The 25,751-nt window shown below is 36.4% G+C and overlaps 1 protein-coding gene across 2 annotated transcripts in view; it reads left to right on the plus strand.

Moving 5' to 3' along the window:
• The first annotated feature begins 910 nt into the window (after window positions 1–910).
• LOC131435276 (tetratricopeptide repeat protein 39B-like) overlaps window positions 911–25,751 on the plus strand; it is a 34,862-nt gene continuing 10,021 nt past the window's right edge. Inside the window, exon 1 of one of the 2 annotated variants that reach the window (XM_058602972.1) lies at window positions 911–2,015. In XM_058602972.1, the coding sequence (XP_058458955.1) occupies window positions 1,965–2,015 (51 nt within the window). In that variant the 5' untranslated portion in view covers window positions 911–1,964. Of the gene's footprint in view, window positions 2,016–4,161; window positions 4,275–25,751 lie in introns of those variants that run through there. The other variant, XM_058602973.1, reaches the window with a different exon arrangement.

Genomic DNA, 25,751 nt, shown 5'->3' on the forward strand with positions numbered 1-25,751 from the left:
ACGCATAACTCTGAAACTTCGCATAAAAAAAACGCATAACTCTGAAAGTTCGCATAAAAAAGTCGCATAAAAAGAACCGCATAAAAAAACCCATAAAAAACCTTAGTGTACTCGAAAACCGTTCAAATTTTTATACCCGACCATACCCGTTTAAAAAGAAAGAACCCGTACCCGAACCCGACAAACAATTTCTTTTGCTGTACCCGAACCCAACTACGGGTACGGGTCGAGTTTCGGGTAAAAATACCTCAGCGAATTTCTTCGGGTAAAAATACCACAGCGAAAAAAGTTAGGTTCGTTTCAAACCCAATAGAAAAAGTTATTATGAAGTTTTATAATTTTCATTGAATTTGTATAATTTGATACGAAATTGTGCTGAGTATTACAATAGAATAAATAAATAGCTTTAATCAAAAACATTGAAATGTTTTCCCAGAAGAACTTTTGTTTATCCTGACTATAGTGTGAGCGGCCTTTACAAACCAATCATGTGATTTCTAACACAGTCAACGAATTGCTTGCAACTTCACATCTTCATTGGCACCCACACACTTGTCGAAAGAAGCGTAAACAACATGTGTGATTCCGGGAGTAACTTTACTGAATGAGAGAGCAGAAATAAGGTAACACTTCCGGCTTGCAGTAGTCGGTAGGAAGTCATTCTGAATTGAAAAAGAAAGAAAATCTTAAAAACACTTCAAACAATCAAACAAGTGAGATGTACCTATGTATCGAATTGCTTTTTTGAAAACAGAACAACCGAGGATTATGTTCAAGTGCTCATGTACCTATCAGGAGCAGCTGTTCCTTATATATTATGTATGCTCCGATCATCATCGCTCTCAGTAACTTTTGTGTGTACAGGAGAGAACGCTCCCAGCAATATGAGTTGGCTTTGACCAGCATGACCATTTTTCCCTCAATCAGAAAGTGTCGGTTCCGCTTACCAGACAGACAACTTATTCATTCTGAGTTTTGTTATTCAAGTTCAAAATGTTTATAACTTTGTGCGTCCAATGATCGGTTAGACGAGTGATATTCATGTCGGTAGAACTGAAAACCTTGACGGAAATAGAAACGCGGAGGAGGAAAACTAATAATTCTCACTAAAATATTACAGTGAGTTACGGTAAACACGGTGTAAATTTTGTTTGACCACAAAGCGAAGAACAGAAAATGAACACTTAGATAACTATTTATCGATTTACTGGATCAATAATACAGTCTGACTGTATACTATCGTGCAATGTTTAGTGTACTTTTCAAACCTTTCTTCGGAATGAAGCGAATTGAAGCGGGATTTGCTTTTCTACGTTTGCTAAGAATGGAAATTGCACGCGATGCCTGATGTTGAAGAAAATTTGAAGGGAATTCAATAAAAAAAACTAATCAAATCTAAGGTGTCGCAATTAAATTCGATCTCATCTCTGAACACCTTAACCATGAAATACTTCTTCGAAGAGCACTTTTCGCCTAATAGAGAAGTTCAGGAATGAAAGTGCATAAAATCGATCGGTCGCGTTGCAAATGTGTCGTGGTAATAAGTAGACTAATATGCTATAAATAGTTTCGAACAGTGACATAATTTGGGTACATTTAAAACCATGGGGTATCCATGGGGCAATTGGATAACAGTAGAAAGCTGCTAAATATCACAGAATTGTTTCGAATGCGACAACGTTCCACAGTAAAGAAATGAAGCGAGCGAGGATTGCGATGCATCAGCAGAAAACGGCGCTCAATAATAACACCTGATTAAAGCAGAAAAACCAAACCCTACACCGCTTATCGTTCAAAACAAATTCGTGCATTTTGTCGGCTCTAAATCAGTTTGCATGAGTCGGCGAACGCGGAAATCGTTGATAATTGCAATCAATCTAGAGGCAAGGATTTGAAGTGACGGGATAGACGTCAATCCCAAGAGGCATTTCGAAGCACAGAAGAGCGGCAACTGTGATACACCCATGGCTCTCAGCAACTCACAGTTCCAAAATATTGAGGACGATGACGACGACGTAAGTGATGTACTTTTTCATACGCGATAAAAATCACACTCGTGCCAAGCGGCCGGGTTCATTGAGATAACCGGTTGTAAACGTATTTTAGGTGAAATTTCGAATGGTGATACAGAGTGATTCTCGCATTCTGATTCGTGATTTCGTTCAGTTAGTAGGGATGGTACTCGGAAGGCAAAGTATCGATACCAAAATTTGGGTATCGATACAAGGTATCAAAAGGCAATAAAGTATCGATACCTGTAAGTATCAATTGATACTTGCGCAGAAATCATTTCAAAATAAAATAAAATTGTCGACTGTGGCATTATTTTATGATGTACAGAAAGCAAAAAAGAATTGTAACAATCAAAATTTGATTATCAATCAATGTGAATAAAAATTAGACGTACTGAACATCAAATGCAATAATTTTCCGTTTTCAAGAAATATTGCAGATAAATCACACGATATCACATCAAAACAACGTAGTATGTAGTTTACATCAGCTAAACTAAAAGCCAATTCCTGTTGCTATTATTCCATCGTTATTAGACGCACTGAAAGAGAGTGGAATAAATGTGAAAAATTGAAATGATTGAATTCTCTGAGATTATGATTATTATGTGCGTGTTTATTTTACGGTTTTCTCTCATTGCCCTCTCTTCAAGCGCACCAGTGGGACGAAGCGAGATTGTCGAGAACGAATTTTAACGACAGCTAGTCCACGTCATACCAATACATTTCACGCAGCCCATCTGGGTTCGATTCCCAACGACGCACATAGGGTTATGTTTATTGGGCTCGAAGAGGAGAATGAAATGGTTAAAGCCTCTATAATTGAAACAAAAAAATGTTCCGTCGCAATAAGAATTGATTTCAACCTGTTGCGATACTGTAAGTATCGAGACGAAAAGTATCGATACTAACAGTATCGATCTGATGCGATATCGATACCAAAAATACCCGATACTTGAAAGAAAGTATCGATACCTTAAAGTATCGACTCGGTATCGGACATCCCTATCAGTTAGTTTATAACAATAGGTTGCACACTTTGGTTAGTTATAATTGTATCAATCACAAAATTGATTCATCACATTGTGTTGATGATTTTTCGGCCTACAGTCTCCAGATTCTTATGTAATCGGAGCCGTAATTTTCGTTTCGACACTTAGAAGCAACCTAATTAATGTAGAAACATGTTATATTTCATTTAGTGGTGTACTATTTTATCATAACTGCGAGAATCACAAAAAAACTATCTTCTACTTTTTACGTTTGAAATTTTAAACAATCACTCTATAACTCCGGAACCTGAAGCCGCATCAGGATATAATCCAATAGCAATCTATTAAAGCCCTTCAATTGAATCTTAGTTTGTGAAAATCAGTTCTATTATTTATGACAAACGGTATTAGTTTCATTTCACAGCTTCTGGATCCGGAAAGGTGTAATCAAAGTCAGTTTATTTAGTCATCAACTAATAAGACCTACAAATCGAAATAGTTTTGCACCCAGTTTGAAGATTCATTTTACGATTTTCGTATCGTAGTTGTCATATGATGGATTGAAATTTTCTTACGTATCACCGTGTAGTCTTGGAATCGGAAGTCAGGTCCAGATATCGTTCAATGACACCCAATGAGGTCATATGAATCCAAATCTAAATATAGGTTTGTGAAAATCGATGCAGCCATCGTTGCTAAATTTTAGAAACATCATTTTCCACATACCAAGGCCGCTTCCACATAGGGACAGTGGGGGCAAGTGCCCCGGGCCGACGATCTTAGAGGACCTCGGACAAGACCAACAGAGCAAAAAAAAAATTACATTCAGTCAGCTAGAGACACAAAACAAAATCTTGCCCACGGGCTTCGATTTTACAATAAACTTTGAACGCGTTTTTCCCGAAAGCAGATTTTGAAATTTTGCACACACTTCCTACATGTAAATTACTAGACCCCAACGTTTTCCTTTTCATTCAGTAAAAACCATTCAAGCGAAGAGGTTGTGTTTCGATTATACTGCTCGTGAGTTAACTGCTGCGGGTAGTTAAAACTGCTGGTGCTAATAGCCAAGGCATTATTCGGGTCGTACTGTACTGTAGCACTGTACCTGGGGACAGGTACAGGCAGCACACCAAGCTCAGTGGTGATCACAACGACGGTAGAGCAACTGAGATAGTAGTAAACGATACCAAAAGACTACCATTTGGAAATCGTTGGATGAGCTTCACGTCGTTCTTTACGATAGCGGAACAGAGACAACACCAACAAGGTAGCTTTAATTTATTTTAATTTTTTTATTTCTCTTATAACTGAAATTTTGCTATACATAAGTTTTCATTTTGATATTATTAATATACAAAAAAAAAACAGGTAATGTAATGGATGATCTCATGGAAGATCATCCAATTCCGGATACTAGTAAGATCTTAAATACTCCAAGGGCTAAACATTATCCAGAGGGTACCACTGGGCCATGGATAGTCTATTTTCGAAAAAAAGAAAAGGTATTAAATTTGAGGCATATTACAAAGGAATTGATATCACATTTTTCAAAAGTTGAAGACATCTCTAAAATTAATAGAGACGCGCGTTGCCTAGCCATGTCTATATCGATAAAATTCGTCTTCCTGTTCGGTTTTTCGTACGGCATGTTATGAATTGCACGAACTGTAAAAAATTCGGACATACATCTACTTATTGTTGTAATAAATCTAAATGTATAAAATGTCAAGGGCCTCATAAGGACAATCTTTGCGATAAAGATATTGAAATATGTGTTTATTGTGGGGAGAGTCCTCATGATCTTTCAGTATGCGCTGCATTTAAGTTACGTAAAGACAAAATGGAGCTTTATTTAAAGGCACGGCCTAAGCGCACATATGCAGAAAAATAAAACGATCATTGATGTCCCACCTTTGGAAACCGAAAACGGTTTTTCAAATCTTTCGGAGCCAGAGGAATCTGACTGTACGGAAATGGTGAAGATACCTCGTTTGTCACTCCTCAAGGGTCTGTTAACAGGAGATTACCAAACCACAAATTACCAAAAAGTTAGGTGCCTTACACACCTTCAAAAAAGATCCCCGTGTTAAATCTAAAAAGCCAAATTTAAAACCAAAAACTGTGCCTCCTGGTTTGTCAAATTCACAATCCAATCCAGGACCTAATACAAGAAAGGACAATAATCCAGTGGGCTCCGTTTCACAGCCACCATCAGCATTACTGAAGTTTTCGGAAATTGTAGAATGGATTTTCACAGCATTCAATATTTTATATTGGTAGCATGACATAGAGCCCAAGACCTCCTGCACGTCCAAGTGCATTAGATTTATCTCTTTGCTCGACTTCAATTCGACTAGTTTGCACCTGGAAAGTATTTCCTGATTTACACGGTAGCGATCATTTACCAATAATCATCTCAATTAGCAGTAACAAAGGCATTGCTAAGCAAAGCAAAGTCTTGACATTACATTCCTTTTGTGGAATTTGGCCTTTCTGTTTCAACAGACTTCGCAGCCGATTCTTAGTGTACAGAATCATTGCATGGCCAGTACTATGGATCCTACTGACACTAAGAATCCTTCCAGGTCGGGGCTAGAACATACGACAACTGGCTTGTAAGACCAGTGTCCTATGCATTGAACCACCAATCTGGGACGGGCAGGCATTGCTAGTTCAGTTAATATTCCATATGATTTGACAAAAAATGTTAACTGGATTAAATACCAAAGTAGTATCTCAAGTACTTTGAACTCAATAGAAGAGCTTCCCCCACTCGAATAATATGACTTCCTCGTTTGTTCGATTCTGGAGGCCGCAGAACAAGCCCAAACCAAACGATTTCTTGGTCCATCGTCTAACAGAAGGCCTCCAAACCCTTGGTGGGACAAAGAGTGTTAAGGAATTTTCCATAGCACTCATGTCTTGTAACAATAACGCTCCTGGGTTGGATAGAATTCAACTTGGTGAAGAATCTGCCCGACCTTGCAAAAAGACGTTTGTTGGAATTGTTCAACAAGTTTCTTGATCAAAATATTGTCCCACCTGACTGGAGGCAAGTGAAAGTTATCGTCATTCAAAAGCCGGGGAAACCAGTTTTCAATCTCAACTCATATAGACCCATTGCAATATTGTCCTGCATCAGAAAATTATTCGAAAAAATTATTCTTCGACGAACACGAACGGTTTGTTGTCAAATACTCAGTTTGGCTACCGTAGAAATAAAGGGACGAATGATTGCCTTGCATTACTTTCGTCTGACATCCAAATTGCCTTCGCTCAAAAACAACAAATGGCATCTGTATTTTTAGATATAAAAGGAGCATTCGATTCAGTTTCAATTGATGTTCTTTCAGACAAGTTCCACCATTTCAAGATACCTTAGATAACTTGTCCGTTTGGACTGTTCATCTGGGTATCGAATTGATGGGAAGAATGATCCAACAGGTTTTGACTTTCAAATACCTCGGTGTGGTTTGATTCCAAATGCACGTGGGGAGGACACATTAGGTATTTGATAACAAAATGCCAACAAAGAGTAAATTTTCTTCGAACAATAACAGGATTTTGGAGAGGCGCTCATCCGGAAGATCTAATAAAATTATATCAGACAACGATACTTTCAGTGATGGAATATGGATGCGTTTGCTGTCGTTCCGCTGCAAACTCTCATATTATCAAACTGGAGCGAATTCAGTATCGTTGTTTGCGAATTCCCAAGTAGCACGTTAAGTTGCTGTCCTGTATTTTTCTACTGATTGTGCAATTTATCAATTTAGTTTATATTACTATTCTGATGACTGTTCTTCCGTAGTTACGAACATTTATTCACAATTATTGTTAAACTAATACAAAAACTCATGCATCGATCCCATCACAAATGCAGCAATTAAATCAGCGAAAAAACAATTGTGAAACTCATGGAAACTACTTCGTAATGTAAACAAGAATTGAATTTATGTTTACAAAAACATAGCAAACATAATTTCTAATGAATATGTTTCACATTTGATTTTTTATACAACTGCTCGTAAAACAAACATGGAACTTTAAAAATATTCTGCACATAAATAATTGGTAATACTACATATTGTACAATTGATCTTTTATTTTTTAGTAAATATAAAATCGACAACGAACTGCATTTTTATGGTGAAACATGTCTTCGTACGCATGAAATTTTCAAGCGCCTTTGAATGTACGTGTTTTGATGATTGCACATCAATTTCTATGGGAATAACAGTCTATTCTTTTCAAAGAATATGATCGGAATAGTGCTCAAAATATGTATAAGAAAGCTATCAAACATTCATACACCTTTTCAGGAGATTTTAATCATATTGATGTTTCAATCATTTTGAAATATCTTGGAATAAATTTTTCTTCAATATTTTCCACTATGGCATCGAGGGTAACAGTGTGTTGAAAAGAAAATGGTTCACCCAACGTAATGATTTATTTTACCTAAATAAATGGAAATATAAACATGTAAATATTGAAAAGAGGAATTTTCGTTTTTATTTTTATCAAAATAGTTGTTTTTATTTTTATCAAACTAGTTGACTTAAACAACAATACAGTTTAGTCATTCATCTTAGTGAACCCGACATTTGTGCTACGCACTGTAGGTATTAGTTTGGTGAGCCCATGTGCTTTAGTTGCAAAAACAAGTTGCTCAAGCGGTAATATATAACTATGAGAGTAACTATGATGAACTTAACTTTTCGTTCAATATCTTTAAAAAGTGATGTCAGGTCTGTTCATTTTTTCGCGAGATGAAAACCGAATACAAATTATCTGATTTGATTTTTGTTTTCATTGCGTATGTAATGCTGTATTTCTGAAATTTTTATGATAATATTCTTATGTCGGCAAGTTTTGCGCTCATTTCAAGCAGATAAATCTGGTACAACTTATTTGCAAGTTTCGAATTGTTTTTCTCAAAATGAAGAAAACTGCACACACTTACCTAAAATTTCATGAGGCAGCCGAGACTATACGGACTCGGCAGCAAAATAGATTTTAGTGTGAGGTTTTCAATTCGGCCTATCATTTTTTGCCTTGCGGACAGCATACATTCACTATTTTTTTTCTTCACTCGAAATATAGAGGCATTTCGGCACATATTGTACCCAATGCCAATTATGACAGCCATTTGGAAAATGTTTGATAAGTTGAACAATTGTTTTAGTTACTTCGTATTTACATGACGAAGTACATCTTTACATATTTTTTTAGAGCTTCTATAACTGCTAGGCAAGTTGGTGATTTGCTGCACAATTGTTTTAGATGTACCTTAAATTGTTCTGTAGTGAATTTTTCGGTAGTATTGTAAAACTTAACAGTGATAAGTTGCACAACCGATTTTAATATATTTAAAAATCTTCCTGAATTTATCTAACATAAAAAACAGTTCTAAAACAATTGTAGAACATCTTGAAATTTCAATAAGTTACATTTGCTACTTGGGTTGCTTTATGCTGCATGCATTCGACACATACAATGAGTCTTGAAGTTCTGGCGGGAGTTCTTCCATTGAAAGATCGGTTTTGGAAGCTTTCATCGCGACTGCTAATAAGATGTGAGGTACTGAATCCCATGGTTATTAATAACTTTGAAAGGCTAGTTGAGCTTCAATCTCAAACAAGATTTTTGACAGCATATTTTAACCATATGTCACAGGAAATCGAACCTTCAGGATATATTCCTATCCGTGATACCCTCCTAAATGTCCCTGACACAACTTTATTTTTCGACACATCCATGCAGCGCGAAGTGCGTGGAAAATATTTTACACGGACGGATCACGAATTGAATATTTTACACGGACGGATCCCGAAATCGATTATTTCATTTCGGATTTGCATATTTCATTGGAAGAAACTATCAAGATGCTGCTGTACAGGATTCATTTCTGCCTTTTAGAAGGACCAAATTGTGGAATTCTCTACGATATTTAGCACAGTTCGGAACATTTTTCTCGAACGATTTTCCCACAGCGAAAAGTGTACGAAGCAAATCAAATTATTTTGGATTTTCACTAAACTGATGATTTTTACCTTCAATTTGCAAAGAAGTAATCTTAATAGTTCTTTAGATAACATTTAGAGCCATTAGAACGACTAATTTTATATAATGCTGTCCACTTTTCGTTTTCTTTCTCTCCAATGGAAACGACCAGAAGCTCTGTTGTATGATGCAATTGCTCTTGTTTGAGTTGAAACTAGCTTTGCGTACAAACCGCAACACATCCGCTCGCAGTGCCAAATGATGCGAAACTGGTTTAATGCGTCTTCTCGCCTTGACGACCGGAAGACAACCTTTTCGTACTTTGCAACTTGAATACAGTCCGCCTTGGTATTGCTTAGGGAGTAGGGTCTAAATGATGAAAAAAATCGTCATTTTTGCGAGTTTTTTTTCAGAATTGTCGTTCAACAAAATGAATTCAAATGTTTTGGAAAATAAAAAGCATCATTCGAACAACATTTTGTAATTTTTTCGGGGAAAAATATCGAGAAATAAGTCGGTAAAGAGGTATTTTTAAGGACGCTTATTAAAAATCATGATTGGCGGTGTCCTCTGTATCTCAGTGCAGACTAATCAGAAGTGAACAAATTAAAGTAGCATAGTTAAAGTAGATATTTTTCTAGACCCCAACGTTTCTGTTGTTTGTTTTTTTTAATTTCGTGAATTTTTGGTAGTTGTTCAAAGTGAAAACTACGATTTTTCACGAAAAAACGCCATTTTGTAGCTGTAAAACCTCCCCAAAATAACAAATAACGAAAAGGAAAACGTTGGGGTCTGGTTTTGTATATGTAGAAAGTATGCGCATAATTTAAAAAAAAATGGGGAAGTAGTTTTTGAATGACGATGGACACGGACTTTCAAAACCTGATTTGCAAGGTTTTTATCTATAAAATCGAAAGAAACAATTTATTACTCTGGGAGCCTGTAACGTCTAACATTTTCAAAAAATCTTAATTTTTCTTTTACAATCTGTTTTAATGAAACATTTCAAGAATGTTATGTCAAGTTTTTTTTTCATAAATACGTTTATTTCATAGGCAATATATATAAGTTTTTCTTCGCCGTGGCATCCGCAATGCATAGTACTTTAAATCTAATACAATTCGAATATCATATTAGTATGTTGGTATTTATTAGTTAATCTAAACACTGTTTTTATCAAGCGAGTTGCTATTATAAATTACATTAAATGAAATACATTTATTTTCTACATGATCTTATAACTATTTCAGATTTGTTTGTATCAGTTCATCACTTTCATTTAATATAAGATAGCTGGCTATTGGTTGAACTCATGGAAGAGAAAACAGTCTAACATAAAATAAAATTTAAATTGGAACTCCAATGGACTTAATGAAATAATTAAAGAAGTTTCATGTAAGGAACGTCACGACAAGCAAGAATGTCGCGAACTGGGACATTGGATAGTCTACCTTGGGTACGCAAGGAATTTATTAGTTGAGATCTGACATCACGATACTCCACGCATGTCCAAACGACATGGTCAATATCGCGGTAACCTTCGCCACAAGCACAATGATTAGTATCGGAAAGTCCAATTCGAAAGAGATGTGCATCTAACGTGTAGTGATTGGACATGAGTCTGGACGTCACACGAATGAAATCTCTACTCACATCCAATCCCCTGAACCATGCCTTTGTCGATATTTTAGGAATAATAGTGCATCCACCGACCCAGATCATCTTTATCTCAAGAAGCTTGCCAGCTGGCAAGTGTTCTTTGGCGGGACGCGCTATAGAATTCGTTGAACGCAATCGGTCTTTCAAACATTTCACTCACAATAGCACCACGTTTGGCTAAACTATCGGCTCTTTCATTCCCAGGAATGGAGCAATGAGCCGGGACCCAAACTATTGTGATTTGATAATTATTATTCAATATGACGTTCAGGCACTGTTTTATTTTGCCCAAGAAAAACGGTTCATTTTTGCCAGCAGCATTTGAGCGAATGGAAAAGAAGAAAAAATAATGGTTTGAAGATAATGTGACGATTACACTCAAACTATAATGAACTGCTGCTAACTCTGCTATATAATCAGATGCAAGTTCTTGAAGCCTAAATGAAGCCGAAACATTATTGTTGAATATACCGAACCCAGTAGCCTCTTCAATTCGTGATCCGTCCGTGTAAAATATTTTCCACGCACTTCGCGTTGCATGGATGTGTCGAAAAATAAAGTTGAGTCAGGGACATTTAGGAGGCTGACACGGATAGGAATATATCTTGAAGAGTTGATTTCCTGTGACATATGGTTAAAATATACTGTCTTGAATTTTGTTTGAGATCGAAGCTCGACTAGTCGTTCGAAATTATTAATTACCATGGTATTCAGCACCTCACATATTATTAGCAGGCGTGATGAAAGCTCCCAAAATCGATCTTTTAATGGAAGAACTCCCGCCAGAACTTCAAGACTCATTGTATGTGTCGAATGCATGCAGCCTAAAGCAATTCGCAAACAACGATATTGAATTCGCTCTAATTTGATAATATGAGATTTTGCAGCGGAACGAAAGCAAACGCATCCATATTCCATCACTGAAAGTATCGTTGTCTGATATAATTTTATTAGATCTTCCGGATGAGCACCCCTCCGAGATCCTGTTATTGTTCGAAGAAAATTTACTCTTTGTTGGCATTTTGTTATCAGATACCTGATGTGTCCTCCCCACGTGCATTTGGAATCAAACCACACCCCGAGGTATTTGAAAGTCAAAACCTGTTGGATCATTCTTCCCATCATATGAAGCTGAAGCTGCGCGGGAAAACCAAACTGAGTATCTGACAACAAACCGTTCGTCTCGACCCAAGTGTCGAGACGTTGTAGAATAATATTTTCGAACAATTTTCTGATGCAGGACAATATTGCAATGGGTCTATATGAGTTGTGATTGGAAGCTGGTTTCCCCGGCTTTTGAATGGCGATAACTTTCACTTGCCTCCAGTCAGGTGGAACAATATTTTGCTCAAGAAACTTGTTGAACAATTCCAACAAACGTTTTTTTGCGAGGTCGGGCAGATTCTTCATCAAGTTGAATTTAATATTGTCCAACCCAGGAGCGTTATTGTTACAAGACATTAGTGCTATGAAAAATTCCATCATTGAAAAGGGGCTATCAATGGAATCATCATTTGGAGAAGACTCCCTAAAAATGCTATGCGTAGGAACAGTATCTGGACAAACTTTCCTCGCAAAATCAAATATCCATCGATTCGAGTATTCCTCACTCTCATTTCCTACGTTACGATTCCTCATTCGTCTGGCCGTATTCCAAAGAGTGCTCATTGAGGTTTCTCTTGACAAACCTTAGACAAAATGTCTCCAATAGCTACATTTCTTGGCCCGAAGTATGCTCTTATACTTGGTTTCTAAAGTCAAGAATTTTTCAAAATTCTGAGGAGTTCCTCCTCCTCGTTTTAAAAACGTCTTGAAAGCATTTTGTTTCGCGTGCTTAGCATCTGAGCACTCTTTGTCCCACCAAGGGTTTGGAGGCCTTCTGTTAGACGATGGACCAAGAAATTCTTTGGTTTGGGCTTGTTCTGCGGCCTCCAGAATCGAACAAACGAGGAAGTCATATTCTTCAACTGGGGGGAGCTCTTCCATTGAAGTTAAGACACTTGAAATATTACTTTGGTATTGAATCCAGTCAATATTTTTTGTCAAATCATATGGAATATTAACTGAATTAGCAATGCCTTTGTTACTGTCAATTGAGATGATGATTGGTAAATGATCGCTACCGTGTAAATCAGGAAATACTTTCCAGGTGCAATCTAGTCGAATTGAAGTCGAGCAAAGAGATAAATCTAATGCACTTGGACGTGCAAGAGGTCTTGGAATCCGTGTCATGCTACCCATATTTAATACCGTCATGCTAAAATTGTCGCAAATATTATATATTAGAGATGATCTGCTATCATTGTAAACGGAACCCCACATCATTCCGTGCGCATTGAAATCTCCCAGAATCAATCGTGGAGCAGGAAGGGCTTCGACAATTTCATTAAGCTGTCGTTGTCCAACTTGAGCTCTTGGAGGAATATAAACCGAAGCAATGCAAATGTCCTTTCCTTTAATGTTTATTTGACAAGCAGCAACTTCTATACTAGAAGTCGAAGGAATGTTTAATCTATAAAAGGTATAACATTTCCTCATTCCTAAAAGCACTCCACCATACGGGGAGTCTCTATCGAGACGTATAATGTTAAAGTCATTAAAATTTAAGGCTATGTTTGATGTAAGCCATGTTTCGCACAAAGCAAATACATCACATTTTTGACTATGCAACAAAACTTTAAATGAATCAAGTTTTGGCATGATGCTTCGACAATTCCACTGCAGAACAGTGATTGGATCATTTTCGGCGGAAGAAAAACTATCCATCAAATGATACAAAACCTGAGAGAACTGGCGATTGAGCTGATAACTGTTTCAAAAAAGTTCTAGCTATTGAGAGGTTCAGATATATTAAATGCTGCGAAAATCCATTCTACAATTTCCGAAAACTTCAGTAATCCTGATGGTGGCTGTGGAACGGAGCCCACTGGATTATTGTCTTTTCTTGTGCTAGTTCCTGGATTGGTTTGTGAATTTGACAAACCAGGAGGCACAGTTTTTGGTTTTAAATTTGGCTTTTTAGCTTTAACACGGGTATCTTTTTTTGATGGTGTAATTTTAGGTGTCTTTTTTGGTATTTTGTGGTTTGTTAAACTCCTCTTAACAGACCCTTGAGGAGTGACAAACGAGGTATCTTCACTATTTCCGTCAGAGTCAGATTCCTCTGGCTCCGCAAGATTTGAAAACCTGTTTTCGGTTTCCAAAGGTGGGACATAAATGATCGTTTTGAGCATTTCTGCATATGTGCGCTTAGACCGCGCTTTTAAAGAAAGCTTCAATTTGTCCTTACGCAACTTAAATGCAGCGCATACTGAAAGATCACCATGAGGGCTCTCCCCACAATAAACACATTTTTCAATGTCTTTATCGCAAAGATTGTCCTTATGAGGCCCTTGACATTTTTTACATTTCGACTTATTACTACAGTAAGTAGCTGTGTGGCCAAAATTTTTGCAGTTCGTGCAATTCATAACATTTGGTATGAAAAGCCGAACAGGAAGGCGAACTCTATCGATGTGGACATGGCTAGGCAAGGCAGATCCAGCGAATGTTACTCGATACGAATCTGAAGGTCGATAAGTTTTGTTTCCTTCTTCGAAAGATGCTGAGTACAATTGCTTGCACTCGAGTATCCTTACTCCCTCAAGCATAGAGTTTTCAAAACGTCCAACTCCATGCTCAAGCAACTCTTTAACCGAAAGATCCGCTTCGGTGATAACACCGTCTATTTCAACGTCTTTCGAAGGAATATATACGCGATATTCGCGGGTAAATAATTCACAAACGACAATCTCGTTAGCCTGCTTTAAGGAATCGACTACAACGCGGATCTTGTATTTATGAACTCTTACGATCTCTTCGGTAGCGGGAAATCGTGATGTCAATTCTTTAGATATATTAAATAAATTTAATGCCTTCATTTTACGCCGAAAATAGACTATCCATGGGCCCGCAGAAGTTTCATTGTAAAACTTCGTTCTCTGCGAGTTAGGAACCGTTAAATTTTCGCCTGGTGGCAGTGATGGATCTCCTGAATTCTCATCCATTAGATCATCCATTACATGAATATGTTTAAATAATTGATCTCAACTGAATTATATAAACGAGAATATACTTTGAAGTGAAATAAAAGTAATACTATAGATCTACCTGTTAGTCGCTTTCTGCTTTCCGCAGGTACTCGGCATGAAGTTCGCTCCAACTATTTAAAATTTGCTGTCTTCTATCTCCGTTGCTCTGCCGTCGTGGTCTTCGCTGAGCTTGGTATGTACGCTGCCTGTACCTGGCCTTAGATACAGCGTTGTAGCTCTTGTTGACGATGAGTTGTAATGCTTCTTGTGTAGCACCACACGATAATGCTTCGTTTTGTCCACCGCAACCGGTACTGTACACCATAGGAACTGATACCTGGTGGTTGTCTCTGCGGCTTTACGCTGATGCGCCCTAGCACCTCTGTGCCTTAGCACCTCTGTGCCTTTACACCCCTTCGTCTCCGCACCTCTGTGTCTGAGCACTTCTATGCGTTCGCACCTCTGTGCAGATATGTCCAAACACTGCACTGCACTGCGTGCTTCATATAATCACCGCCACCGCGTGTATTGAGAATGCCATTGCGTGCCAGTGCACAAAGATAAACACGAAACGCAATATCCGAAGCCACGGTGCTCGTGGCGCTGTTTTATTTTCGGCACTGGTGTTTCAAGCTTCGGCATACACCGAAACCGCGTGTTTTCAGTTTCGTTAAACACCGGAGCCGAGTGTTTTCAATTTCGCGAAGGCACCGAAGAGCACCCATGCGTTGGTTATATTGTCGATCAATTGATTTCAATCAGACGCGTATTGATGAAAAAAGAATTAATCATTTAAATGCATTTTTCGTCATACCGTGGCGCTATAGGTGCTTATAGTACAAGCAACGTATATGGCAAAATCGGAAACACTCGGCTTCGGTGTTTGCCGAAGTCAGGAACACTCGACTTCAGTGCTGCCCGAAAATCCAAGCACCGGTGGTTGACAATTACACGACCACCGTTACGGGTGCTTTTTCTACTGCGTTCGGTGTATGTTTTTCAACACGGGCACGAAGCGTAGCATTCAATACTCCTGGTGGTGTGCTCACGAGTGAAGGTGAGTACCGTGCAGAACGGATCCGTGTTTTTGCCATGCCTGCCTCTGTGTCTCTTCACCTCTGTGCGTATGAATGGGATGTCCTTCGATTGCTTTCAAGTCAGGAACGCCCCGAATATTGGCTGTACACCAGCCTTTGCTGCGTTTGCAATTGGCGCAGGCGGGTTTGGTTAACCTGCAGCTGCCTTGACTCGGTGATAACCGATAATTCACAAGCCAGTAACACAACCTGTCTGCTTGAACGCTTTTTACTAAATGGTGTCAAGTTTATAAGTTTATATTTTGGGCCTGTGCACCGATCTCTTACTTTTTCGCAGTATGGGATAAGCAAAGATAAAGACCCATCACTTGCTGAGTTTTGTTCCGATAGGCTTGAAAATTTCACAGAATATTCTTGAAATATTTTACTATGAGAAAATACAAATAAAAAAATAAACGATTTTTCAAAAGTGTTAGACCCTAGCAAAGCCTTGGTATTACATTCCAGTAGTGGAATTTGACCTTCTGTTTCAACAGACTTCGCAGCCGATTCAGAGTATACAGAACTAGTGCATGGCTGGTGCTACGATTCTACGGACACTACGAATCCTTCCAGGTCGAGGCTCGAACATACGACAACTGGTATGTAAGACCAGCGCCCTATGCATTGAACCGCCAACCCGGGTCAAAAGGTGTTAGACCCTACCCACCCCTTAAAGACAATTATTTCCAGTGCTCCTCAACGCATCTACCTGGAAATAAGAAGACTTTTGTAAGTATATATGAACAGCAAAGTATTTTATTTCACTAATCCTTTAATATATATTATTTTCCCGCTCCACCAGCAATGGCTACATGGTGTTTTGCACATTCGTCAAGATACATTAAATGACAAGTTTTTCACCGAGTTTCAGTAAAAGCTAACACACTGTTCGAAATCTCGGCAAACAGATTTGCTGATTTTAGTATATTTGTTGTTTACTGACAAGCTCAGCATAATATTTTTCCAAACTTTGGCAAAAGAACGAGCTTGGCCGATGTATCAGAATATTGCATTAACGAATTTTGGGAAAAAGCATATGGATTACTGAACAATCAATAAAATGTCGTGTTACCGATCGAATTCGGTATTTCAATTTGCCAAGCTCAAGAATCTGTTTCAAGTGTGTAGTTCATCATATATCTAAAAAAACTGGATTTAGGAAGTACATTTACATTTATTCCTATAAAAACTTCGTTTTCGAAAATTGTTAAAAAGTTTTTCCTCGGAAACTTTTTTATTTATTATCTTTTTATAAAACATTCATTTGTTGCCATGGAACTTGACGATTTTGTGATATAAAATTTAATAAAATCGTACCGTAAAATAACTGAGAATTATGAGAAAAAAAAATATTTTTGATTTCACGAAAAATTGGAAGATTTATTTACGAATACGAATGAATACGAATAAAACTGACACGCTTCCGAAAATCAGCCAGTTGATCGATTGTGTGTTTTTTCACTACTAGAATTTGAAACGATGGATCTGCACTGAAATACGGATAAGTTACATCAAACATTCTGCCACACAATTAAATATTATGTAGTAATTTTCATAGTTATTTATAATAAATTATGGTGGTTCTAAAAAGAACCTTTTATGAAGGCGTTCGTGTTGGGAAGTGACGAGTTGAATTCGAATTCCGATGGATACCACTGACTGACGTCATCTATTTCCAAGCTGACCGGTTGCCCGTGGATGAGATACTGATATGGTTGGCGTAGGTATACAGTTCACAACCGATTATAATTTTCCAATGAAGAAAACATTAGTTCGCTGGGTTGATCAATGATAAAATAGGCCTGTGATATGAAAAGTATGAAATAGATCTACGGCTTGCTACATTGATATTTCTAGCCAATACGAGATCAATACATGTGCCTAGCTTAGTAGCTATTATCTTGTTTTGAAACATCTTTATTAAAATCTCTCACAACTATCATCGGCGTATTTTTACCAGAATATAAAATTGCCAGCAACAGCGAAATAATTTTTCAATGCAAAAAATAGCCGAGAATAAAATTCTAATTTTGTCAAATTAGAATACTATTAGACCTACACTAAACCGATTTTATTCACTTTCGATTTGCATATTTTAACATTTGGAGCCTTTCATCTTTGTTGTTATAGAACTACGACCTGAGCTATTGATCAATTTTTTGTCAACATTTATATACAGTGGCTACTATATTTTAGTTATAACAGGTTATAACTTTACATCTATGGTATTATCTGCTTAGTCTGTTTTAATTTGATTTCTTATTGTTTCAGTCCTACATTGTTAGTGACTTTTGTTTCATGTTTGGATTTATATCTTTGAAAAGGTATATTTTTATCTACCTAACCTAAACTAACCTAACCTAACTGTAGCTAACCTAAGCTAGCTAACCTAACCTAACTCTAGCTCTGCATTTTGTTTACTAATGAACGAATTATGTGGTCTATGTAGATGAGGGAGGTGTCAGCGGCAAACAGTAAGAGTACGCCATCACCCGGAGGTGCCGGAATATCTGACGTAAAAATGTTGAACAATATTAGACCAAGGATACTGCCTTGAGAAACACCAGCGGGAACATGAAATTTATCTGATGATAAGTTGTTAACAAAGACTTCGAAACTTTTATTTGACAGATAGTTTTTTACTATTATTATTATTTCTGTTTCTGCCAGATTCTTACCATACAAGATTGGCAGAACCGTTTTGAATCGGTTCTGCATATTTAGCGTCTTGGTTTCATTTTTTCATTAAAAAGTACATATGAAAGGGAATAAATCATGACCCTTCATACATACTAATTATGAAAATGTTATTGCCAATAACAGTGCTTTCTCACTACCAAACATACACATATTTCAATCTCATTTAACTCGTCTCAAGATGCGTTTTTTGTATGTACATGCGGGATTGACAAACATCAAATGAATTCGAATAAAAAAAAAGAAGAAAAGAGGAAGAGAGAAATAAACAAGACACATACGGCGAGATAATGACACAATTTCGCCTGAACAATTTTGACAGCAGCCGGAATGCAGCCAGTCTTCTGACGGTTGCCAGAATTCCTCATAAGCGGGTGATTGAACGATAGATCTTTGGACAGGTGGGATCCTTTCCAGGCTTCTTTATTGGGGTCACTTTTACCACTTTCCAACTAGAGGGGAAGTAGCTAAGGACCAAACATTGGTTGAAAATAGATGCAAGATGTTGGAAAAATCGAACGCTAAGGTGTTTGAGCTCTATGTTGAAAATAAAGTCAGCACTTCTGTGATTAGAAGCAAATATAGAAGACGAAGAGGTGGTATCGGTTTCGGCAGAAGGTGCGCTCTCCGATGCCGCTATTTGAATGCGTCTTCTCGCCACGACGTCTGCTTCAATCCAACGCACAAGAAGAAATGATCGATTTTCGACCACATTTATAACGTTCAGTTGAAGATATGTACCTGGCTGCCTCAAAATCGTCGTCCTTGCGTGGAAACCCCAAGCGAAAGTAAGCGTTGTTTGCAAAGTTTGAGAAAACTTAATATTTTAGTTGTTTGTGGTTATCTCACACTGTTCAAAACATTATCCTAAATTCCTGATCATATTTTTGATGAAATTTGATAGAATAATTTAGCTGCCGTTAATACAAGTCAAGATATTCACGATTAAGTTCTGCCAATTCTTCCATATGGCTAATTTTGAAAAGGCGCCCCAGAGTAAAGTAAGTCGTACAAAAAAAACTTTATACTGATTTTGTAAAGAATCTCGTTAGTAAATCAATCTGAAATACCATGTGGATATGTAAAAAATATGAAGTGTTTCCCATTCTATTGCTTAAAACTAAAGTACTGATAGTAAGTACCACTCTACAGAAAATTTTCGTGTGACGTACCTTTCCATATACACTGAAGTCTTTTTTATGCGAGTTTATGTACCGCATAAAAACACCGCATAACTCTAAAAATTCGCATAAAAACCGCATAACTCTGAAACTTCGCATAAAAAAAAACGCATAACTCTGAAAATTCGCATAAAAAAGTCGCATAAAAAACCGTATAAAAAGACCACATAAAAAAAGACCTCAGTGTACTTGATTCATCGGAAAATGCAAAGAACGTCTGTTGTTTCGTTCACGTCATTCAGACACTTCAATCAGAGTTACACATCCAGAATAATTCACAGCGTTTGGAAGTTCATTTCACATATCACAGAGGATGGCTAAAGGCTAGAGTTATTCATTTTCAGTTGAGTGTTTCTTTGAAAATAAGTAAGGTACAGTCTCAATAAACTAGATTTTCTGTTGCAACTAAACTTCTACCGATTAAAATTAAAAAATGGCTGCTGATACTAAGAATATTGAGTATACGACAACTGGCTTGCAAGACATTCGTCTTCAGCTGTAATCCATCAATCTAATCATCTTTAGGCACAATTCTCTGAATATTTAGAGAACGTGCCATTTGAGTCAATCTGTTCAAGAATCAAAAGAAAACAAAAGAGATCAAAACCTTACTCTATATAAAAATCGCATAATTGATCAGCTTAGTGACTTTACATATTACACTTTGTAGCCGACAATAAATATACGTCATTTGGGGGTTTGGTACCTCGTGGGTAGCCAGTTTGTGCAAAGTGCACATGACTTATTTCTAGTTTTTACGTTTCGTTCTTTCGTTTTCGCATTTTGCAAAATGCATTAACTTTACGTCTGCTCAGCGGATTATGTTGATCCGGGGGTTTTGCATCAGCAGTTCAACATAATCTGCTGATGCACTGATGAGTCGAAGACGAAACGTAAAAACTAGTAATAAATATACGTTTGATTGGCCTTACGCTCGACTAAACTTTGCACTCTTGAAAAAAATCGTGGTAATCACATTCATTGCAGTACATCCGCTGACAAACATTGCGTTTTAGTTGCTTAGGCTGGTCAGTTATCAGTGAAAGTTACATGATTCTCATAACTATTCTGTACTTTGATCGAATCGGAATATTTCGATCGAATTTACACATGTTCATTTTGTTATTCGATCGAGTGATGCTTTTGTATGGAAAATTCAAGAAAATGCGAAATTTCATATTCGATTGAAATAACCCGACTCCAACGCAATACAGAATCCGGGTGTCTATAATGTTTATGTTAATAACTTTTTCACACAATATTGCACGTAGCACAGAACGAATGTTGGAAAGCGTTATCAAGTGCATCGCACAAAAGAAACGAGCTTCAACTAGTGCAAAAAAAAACAAATGATATGCGTTCAATTGAGTGTACATTTTTCTACTATATATTCACGATCGTACCGAGAATATAATTTGTGCAACAACTGATCGGGTTAAATTCTCACACAATTGTGCATCGCACAGATTTTCCTGTGGATTTATAGCTGTATAAAATTATACACTTGTTGATTGACAATCATGATTGTTCTCCATTAAACGAGCCAATCTTGGAAACAATACGTCAATAACAACCGACAGAAAAATTGTCGGGTCTCCGGTTTCGGATTATATTTGTTGGCATATAACGAACTTTCCACTTTCCACTAAGGCGACAGTTTTGTTAACTTGCGACATCATAGCAATGAATCATGCGGTTAGTGAAACCATTTACTGTTGAATCTGCACGGCAATACAACGGAACTCGTGAGTGTGGGCAATTTAATCACGAATGTACGTTTGTTAGATCCGCTTCAAGTGAGTTTCTGTTATTGCTTGTTGATGCAATGAAAAATTCCCATGATACCTTGTGTCATGATTGCATTGTCAGATACTGACACGATGTGTAGCACGTGGTTTTGTTAAAATTAGGTGGATATCATAATGTTTACCCTTCTCATATAGGAAGATTGTGCAATAACAGTGAAACCATACTTTCGCACTAATGCTGAAGAGCCGAGTTTCATATATTATCCGAATCAGTTCGTCGTGATCAGAAATTGGGTGTGTGTTTTTATAGCAAAAATATTCACACTTCTCGGAGATGGATTTGCACAGAACTAAAAATTCTAATTACAGGCCTTATGGACCCATAGGCGGCATTAGGACTTGGAATCAGAATCAGAACAAATTGAGGCAGGTGGCATGTTCCCCTAAATATCTGGAGATTTGTGCCTAATTTTAAATTTTAAGTGTTTTTGTGAGCGACAATTGGTTAGTTTCTTATCAGTTATTGTTGTTGACCCGAGTTCCGCTGTCAAAAGTTACAGGGTGTTGAGTGTTAAAAATTTCAAATCGTCATGCAAGTGACGACACAACAAACGTTAAATATCTTCAAAACTTTATTTCAATTTAATTGTAGGTTTTTATCCAAGTTGTAATAATCGCAAAGTTTTGATAATATGAGTCAATCAATGTTATATATATATATATATATATATATATATATATATATATATATATATATATATATATATATATATATATATATATATATATATATATATATATATATATATATATATATATATATATATATATATATATATATATATATATATAATTTTTTTGTATGTCAACCTCCTTGATTTGCCCTATAATATAGCATATAAATAAAAAGGAAAATCCCTCGAGAATGTGGAGAAAATCTAGAAAAAATGTTGTATGGAATTAAAAATTTTACACTCAATGCATGCTAAATTTCAAATAGCCTGACAGATTTTTGAAAAATTATACATGCCGACTGCTATCATTGTGTTCAAGACTACAAAAACGTCAAATTCCCTCCGTTGACTAAAAATCTAGATGACTAGAACTAGAATTGGAACACGTTCTACAAAAAGTTATGACATTTCACTAATTTAACATACCGTAGGATGATTTGATGATCCATTATTTTTTTTGGTAATATATTAGTAAACTGAAATAAGAGAGTGCTTGAGCTTTATTAAATTAACTCAAACAAAGTACTGAGTGAGAGACGAAGTTCCACGGGACAGCTAGTTACCTATAAAAATAAATCAATAAATCAATAAAGGATGAAGATTACTGGAATTGGTGATTTGATTGGAAACCTGATATAAATTGAAATACTTAGTTTTTTTTTAATTTAAGATTTTGTATTTTAAATCATCTCAAAACTAAAACGAAATGTTTAGTTTTTGCCTTTCTCTATAGAAAGGTATTATAATTGTTGGAGAACCCGTCCTCCGAACGGAGCCTCGAGGACCCATAGTGTTATATACTTTTGCTAAGATTTCATTTTGTTACATCATGCAAAAGGAAAATGTCCTTCGAGCAAGTAATAACTTTCAAAGCAGTTGACGAATTTAAACTATCTGCACTATTGAAATCGTTCGAATTGTGTGATACCATATTGACTGCTTTCATATGTTAGGTAGGTTATGAATTATGTAAGTACAGCTAACTTATATTTGTATTCATTCCAGAGAACGGTTTCACAGTAGAGCATTTGAAAATTATTTAACGAAAGGAAATAGAAGAGTCAATACCGCAACCGGAATGCATTCAATAATAAATAAAAATTTAATTTACAATAATCAGTCAGAAAAGTTTCATTTAATAACAATTTATCGAATTTAGAAAAAAATCCTTAAGCCTGATTGAAGAAACAAAACTAATTTGCTTTGAATCAAATAACAATTGTATGTGATTCAAACTGAAATGATATTAGATCCAGGTGAAAATGAAATATATTTGAATTGAAAGCATAATATATTTGTATTTTATGTTCATTCTATTTAATTCTGTGCTCGTAGAAATAAAAATTATTTGCTTTGAAGTAAATATCAAATGTATTTGAATCAAAGTGAAATGAAAATAAGCGCTGATTCAAAATAAAATGTCTTTGAATTCAAAGTGTAATATTAAAATTTAAAACAAATTTTCCTGAGTGTACAATATCATACTCGAACCATTTTACAGATGACTTAAAATATACATTTGATAATTAGAAAATTAAAATAGGATTATTATTAAATTATTAACATAATTTGAGTGCCCTGTCCTGGGTTGGCGGTTTAATGCATAGGGCACTGGTCGTACAAACCAGTTGTCGTATGTTCGAGCCCCGACTTGGAAGGATTCGTAGTGTCAGTAGAATCATAGCACAAGCCATGCAATGGTTCTGTACACTCTGAATCGGCTGCGAAGTCTGTTGAAACAGATGGTCAAATTCCACTACAGGAATGTAATATCAAGGCTTTGAGTGCCAAAAATTAAATCAGAAAAAGTACACACCGAAACATTTCCAATGATTACATTGTTTTACATTGTTGACAAATCGCCATAGAAAATTGACGATAAGGGATGCTGACGAATTGAATTCAACACATCCTGAACTTTCAGAATTCGAACGGTTGAACGGTTCATTTCTTCAACCACACATTTTTCTTGCACTAGTTCGGCTGCCAAATGAAAATCAACGAAAAAAATGCCGTTGAGGATTGTTGAGGATCCACATAACTGTTAAAACTACTCACAAAATTGACAACGAGCAAAATAGACCCAAAGCAAACAAATGAAGCAGATGCTTGTGCAGTCATCATGATTTATCGTTCTGTCAGATCAAAATAGTTGCGTTTATGATCACACTTTTGCTTCAGTATACTTTAATTCGTATTGTGCAGTTCGATTTGGTGTGAACTGTGCTATATCGACCTACATTCCTGGAGTAGTACAAAATGTAAATATTTGTCTGAACTATTCTTATAATAAGAACCCCAAGTAGCACCTGTAACTTGTGCATAGAAAAATAAAATAAAACAGATGCTTCATAATGGTCACATGACAGACACGACGAAACAAGTCGTATTATGATGGTAATAATGAAGTCAAACTAATGTTACGAATTGACATCATACTAAGTTACAATAAGTTCCAATGTAACTTTTCGGAAACCTAATTCATACGACTATTTTTGGTTGCCTACTGGTTACCAAATGTGACAATAAAAAAGTGACACACTACAAGACAAAGTTAAGTAATGATTTCATATCGGTTACCGTATTCGTTGTGAGTCAAGAAAGAAATACAAATACAGCGTCGGTTGAAAGCTTCCGTACATATTTTTGAAGAATAATATTAAATCAATGAGTAAAATTAGTTGAAAATTGATTCAGTTTAAAGAAATTGGGTATAGTCAAGTCTGAGCTTACAGGCAATTTTTTTACCCGTATATGTGCGAAGCAAACTTGTTTCGTTTTGGAAAGTACATTCTCTCTGCCAGAGAGAATATTTGTCACGGCAGTGTATTCATGGAAAAACTTATGCAAATGCATTATGACCAGTGAATGAAGTATTCATTAAATTTCAAAAAATGCCTTTTTATTCATTGGGTTCGGTCAACTGTTTTCACTTTGGTTTATGAAAAACTAATATTGATCACAAAAAAATCTATTTGAGCACATTTAGATTTTTATGCTCTAAATTTCATATGACGGGACAAAATATGAATATTATTTTGTATGCCGATGTTCTAAAACCCAAAATATTGAAGGCTCGCACGTTTTCAATAAGTACAATGATCAACTCGACCATAAATATATAATAGTACGTCGGTTTTGAGAGAGTTAAAACAAGATAAAATTTTATATTTTAGTTCGATGAAAACAAATATTCAACTGCTATCTACTGGAATACTTGCATCTTTTGCAGCACCACATGGATGACGGCGAACGATTTACTTAATAACTTCGCTGTTACGAATGAAAGGCTGACGCTTCGCTTGTTGCGAATAGGAGGTTGACGCTTCGCTGTTGCGAACAGTTCTGATTATCGGATGCCAATCTTTGCTCATAAATGTTCAATGGGAAAAAATCAACAAATTGTAACTTGGCACAAACTTATATTTTCTGTTCCATTGTGACTGATGTGAGCGCTGGATCAAATCAAATATTCGTTACTGAGAACTTGTTTGGCAACTCTCGGTAAGTCGCACAAGCTCCGCCTCTTACGCTTTCAGGTTACATAATAGTTATAATGTACGTTGCAAT

The sequence above is a fragment of the Malaya genurostris genome, chromosome 3 (assembly GCF_030247185.1).
Source record: "Malaya genurostris strain Urasoe2022 chromosome 3, Malgen_1.1, whole genome shotgun sequence".
NCBI lineage: Eukaryota > Metazoa > Arthropoda > Insecta > Diptera > Culicidae > Malaya > Malaya genurostris.